The sequence below is a fragment of the Camelus ferus genome, chromosome 22 (genome assembly GCF_009834535.1).
Source record: "Camelus ferus isolate YT-003-E chromosome 22, BCGSAC_Cfer_1.0, whole genome shotgun sequence".
NCBI classification, from domain to species: domain Eukaryota; kingdom Metazoa; phylum Chordata; class Mammalia; order Artiodactyla; family Camelidae; genus Camelus; species Camelus ferus.
Window position 1 is genome coordinate 20,119,671 of NC_045717.1, and position 4,070 is coordinate 20,123,740.

At 40.9% G+C, this 4,070-nt stretch overlaps 1 protein-coding gene across 1 annotated transcript; it reads right to left on the minus strand.

Annotated features, from left to right (window-relative positions):
- Positions 1–2,088: 2,088 nt before the first annotated feature.
- Positions 2,089–3,086, minus strand: LOC102521062 (olfactory receptor 7G1). Its single transcript, XM_014554781.2, has one exon. The coding sequence runs from the start codon at positions 3,084–3,086 to the stop codon at positions 2,148–2,150; it is 939 nt and encodes a 312-aa protein (XP_014410267.1). The 3' UTR covers positions 2,089–2,147.
- Between the last annotated feature and the right edge of the window lie 984 nt (positions 3,087–4,070).

A 4,070-nucleotide genomic window follows, 5' to 3' on the forward strand; every position in this document is an offset into this window, starting at 1 on the left:
ACCTCAGTATGAACAGAGGTCTCAGGTGAGTCATCTCTGCAGCTGTTCTGGGGACGTCAATGGAGGAAGCTCTGCACTGGAGGTAACAGGAGTGCCAGGCAGGGAGCTGTTCCCCAGATTTGGTGCTGAAAGTGAAACCACCCCTCAACCTCCAACGAGCAGAAGGTTCTTCACCCACTCCTTTGACTTGACTCTCCCTTGACATCCCCACTGTTTTCACCCCCTCACTCACAGAGATGATTCTGACTGTTAGCCTCCTGTTTTTGTGCTGCTGGGGAAGGTGATCCAGCTAATCTTGTCAACTTCCCTTTTCTCCTCTCTTGTCTTATTCTCAGCATCTTCTTGTCAAAGGAAAGTAGTTCTCCAGAGAATAACTTTTGTAATAAAGACATGTTTAAAAGTTTTGCATGGAAGCCCTAAGTCTACTCCCCATCTGCTAAGTCATCTGCAATACAATTATTTTATTGTATGACATTTCTCTGTGTGGACTCCACCAGAGATGTGTAAGAAACAAAGCAATTTAAGGTGACTAAAAAGAGAAGCAAACACTCAGATATATTCTTTTTTTTTTTTTTTTACTGCAGTATAGTTGATTTAAAATATTGTCTTAGTTTCTGGTATTAAGCAAAATTATTTATTATATATACTCTTTTTCAGATTCTTTTCCATTATAAGTTATTACAAGATATTGAATATTCCCTGTGCTACACAGTAGGCCTTTGTTGTTTATCTGTGTATATACAGTAGTGTGCAGATACATTCTTAAAAATTAGTCGATGAGAAGATTTCAAAGCAAATAAGATGCCAGAAGTTTACTAACCTTTGCCTGGCTCACCGAATAATTATTTATAATATTAAGCAGATCAGAAGAAAAAAGCTGATAAATGTAACAATAAAAGAAAACAACTCTAATTGCTGAATCAAATGGTAAAAATACATGAAACCAACAGGATTATAGGACTCAAGGATATAGGAATGACATGAAACATGATGATACTAGTCAAATTTTATTGAGGCATTGTCCTAAGTGTTTGGAATCCTTGTGGAGATGGACTTCTCAGCAGTAATTACACTACATACAGCAAGCATAAGACGATCATACTACACTTGATCTTAGCCAAAAGGCCGAGAAGCGATAAGACGATCATAGTAACAATTTCCCCCATATCAGGAATTAAATTAAGGAGGTGGTATATGATCCTGTTCTCAGTGATAAGATTGAAGGTAATACCTTATGGGTGATGCCATGGAAATATCTACTATAAACAGAACCTCAATTAACAAAAGACCCAGGGAAGGAGGCAGTCTTATTTGTCTCTGAGAATCATGTCTAGATATGATGCCTGTATCTGTTGTAGCCATCTGGGTCCATGACGGGAGTCAGCCCTATGATTAAGTCATTTAATGAAAGAACAAATGAATCCTTATTCTCTTGCTCATGCACATTTCCTCCTTCTGAAGTCCTTGAAAGAAAACTATCTTTATTGTTTGAGCAGAAAGTCAGGATTTCTTTCTCTTAGAGAGAAAGTCTTCTCTACTGATCAAGCTCAAAAACCTCACAATTATTTCAAACCACTGAGATAATTTTAATCATGGCAATTTTACAGATGGTGAAGCTAAGTATTGTGGATGCAAATGTTGCCCCACACATGTTCATTTTACCAGTGACCAGCCTCAGGACTTCCTGAAGTGGGGTATGAAAGATCAACCACAATGTCTCACAGTAGGCTGAACTCTGGGGTGTGACTCACACGGTGCTATCCATGGAATCAGGCAGAATCTAGTCTCAGCTATGACTATGGTCTTGTTTAAATCCTTCCCTTGACCTATCCACCTTTACCACTTCCCTTGTGATAAAATATACTCCCTCCAAAATTACTATACCAGGAACCTCTGCCTCAGAGTCAGCCTCTTTAGACCCTAACCAAAAACCTTATCTTAGAGAATGGAAATTTCATGTCATACATGATACAGCTAGTAACAGTACAAGTTGAGTTTCAACCCTAAGTTAACATGCACTTAGCCTTCATGTTATCTATTCATTTAAGTAGAAATTGTGATGGAAGGGTCAGGCACTCTAGCTCATTAGTGTTCCTTAAACTTCGATTCATTCTAGTGAACCCATCCCAAATCTGATGATGACAAAATCACAGAAAACAAGATACTCTACCAATGAGTCTCCTCAAAGCTCCCTTCATGTCTCTGTTCCTCAGGCTGTAGATGAAGGGGTTCATCATGGGAGTGACCACCGTGTACATCAGTGAAGCCACTGCAGTCTTCCTGGAAGAGTCAGTAACTGCAGAACTGATGTACACCCCAAAAGCTGTCCCGTAGAACAAGGAGACAACTGAGAGGTGAGATCCACAAGTCGAAAAAGCTTTATACCTTCTAACTGATGATGGCATTCTTAAAATAGAGGAAACAATTTGAATGTAAGAGAAAATTATTCCAGAAAGGGGAACACCACCAAATACACAGGCTGCAAAATATATCAGGATGTTATTGAGGAGGGTATCAGAACATGCCAGTTTGATGACCTGAACAACTTCACAGAAGAAGAGGGGGATCTCCAGGTCTTCGCAGAAGGACAGTCGCAGCACCATCAGACCGTGGAGCAGGGCGTCCGCAGTGCTAATGAACATGGAGAGCAGAACCAGCAGAACACAGAGGCGAGGCTTCATGATGACTGTGTATCTCAGCGGGTGACAAATAGCCACATAGCGGTCATAGGCCATTGCTAAAAGGAGAAAATTATCCCATAAAACAAAAGTCAGGACGAAGCAGATCTGAGTGAGGCAGCCTGTGTACGTGATGCTCTGAGTCTGTGCTTGGATGTTCACCAGGATCTTTGGCAGCAGGGTTGTGCTTAAACTGATGTCAGTAAAGGACAGATTGGAGAGAAAGAAGTACATGGGCGTGTGGAGGTGGGAGTCAGAGAGGACAGCCAGGACAATGAGCAGGTTTCCCAGGACCGTGACCAGGTACATGGATAGGAACAGTCTGAAGAAGACGATCTTTAGTTCTGGATCCTCTGTCAGTCTCAGGAAAAGAAATCCTGAAACATCTGTTTGATTTTTGGGTTCCATGTTATTGGTAAATCTGATGAAAAAGATGTGGTAAAAAAAATCAATGAAATGTGTAGTCCGTAGAGAATGAGCAGGATTATCACAAGAGGCAAAGAGCATTTGGGGAAGGAGACTAACAGAAGGAATAAAAAAAGGAATGCCTTCTCAATGCATATTTTTCTGTTACTTTAAAAAAAAAACAACCTGAGACTGATATTTCAGAGGATGAACAATGAATTCTAGACATGTTTAAGACTTGGTTGTATTTTTCAGTTATATTATCTGTGCTCTTAAGATTATTTAAAACACTTGACATTTTGTAAAGAGATACAGATAGACTAGGGAGGCATCTGAAGATTCTGTCTGGGTGCCCAGCGACACCAGGGTCAAGCAAGAGAAGTAACACACAGGTATGTCAGCAACCAGGAAAGACAAAGTGAACTTTACCAACCTTTCTGCCCACTCGCGCCATCACAGGAACACAAAGAAACATCAGAAATTCCTTTAAAAGCCACTCTGTTTTAGAACAAGCAGATGTTTACCCAGGTAGGAAAGGTGAAGGTCATAGTAGAGAGCACGATATTAGTAATGAGTTGTGTTTAAGTATTGGTGCAAAATACAAAAAAAAAAAAAGTGTGAACATGACATAAGTTAGGCACTGAGACCTGGTTCTAATCATCGGGTGTATATACTCTCTTTATAGCTTCCCCTGGATGAAACTGTAGCAAAAGAGCTGTGCTCATTTCCAAACATTCACTAAAGGACATAAGGTTACCCGGCTGGCAGCACAGTGGACTGATGCTTAACTCTCTGAGGTACCACACGGAAGGTCTGTCCTTAGGAAGGGCAAGGGGTCTGAGTGAGTCACCCAGCTCCTGGGCAGAAAGGACCAATGTAGGAGTCTCAGGTGTGATGCTTCTTTCCTGGGAAAGGACTGTTGATTGAGGTGGTCACAGGCAGATTGCAGTCTTAAACCCTAGAGATTCAATTTCCAAAGCTCCTCAT

Excerpts from the sequence above, each read along its gene's own strand:
- LOC102521062 (XM_014554781.2), bottom strand. The coding sequence starts at position 3,086 with ATGGAACCCAAAAATCAAACAGATGTTTCAGGATTTCTTTTCCTGAGA.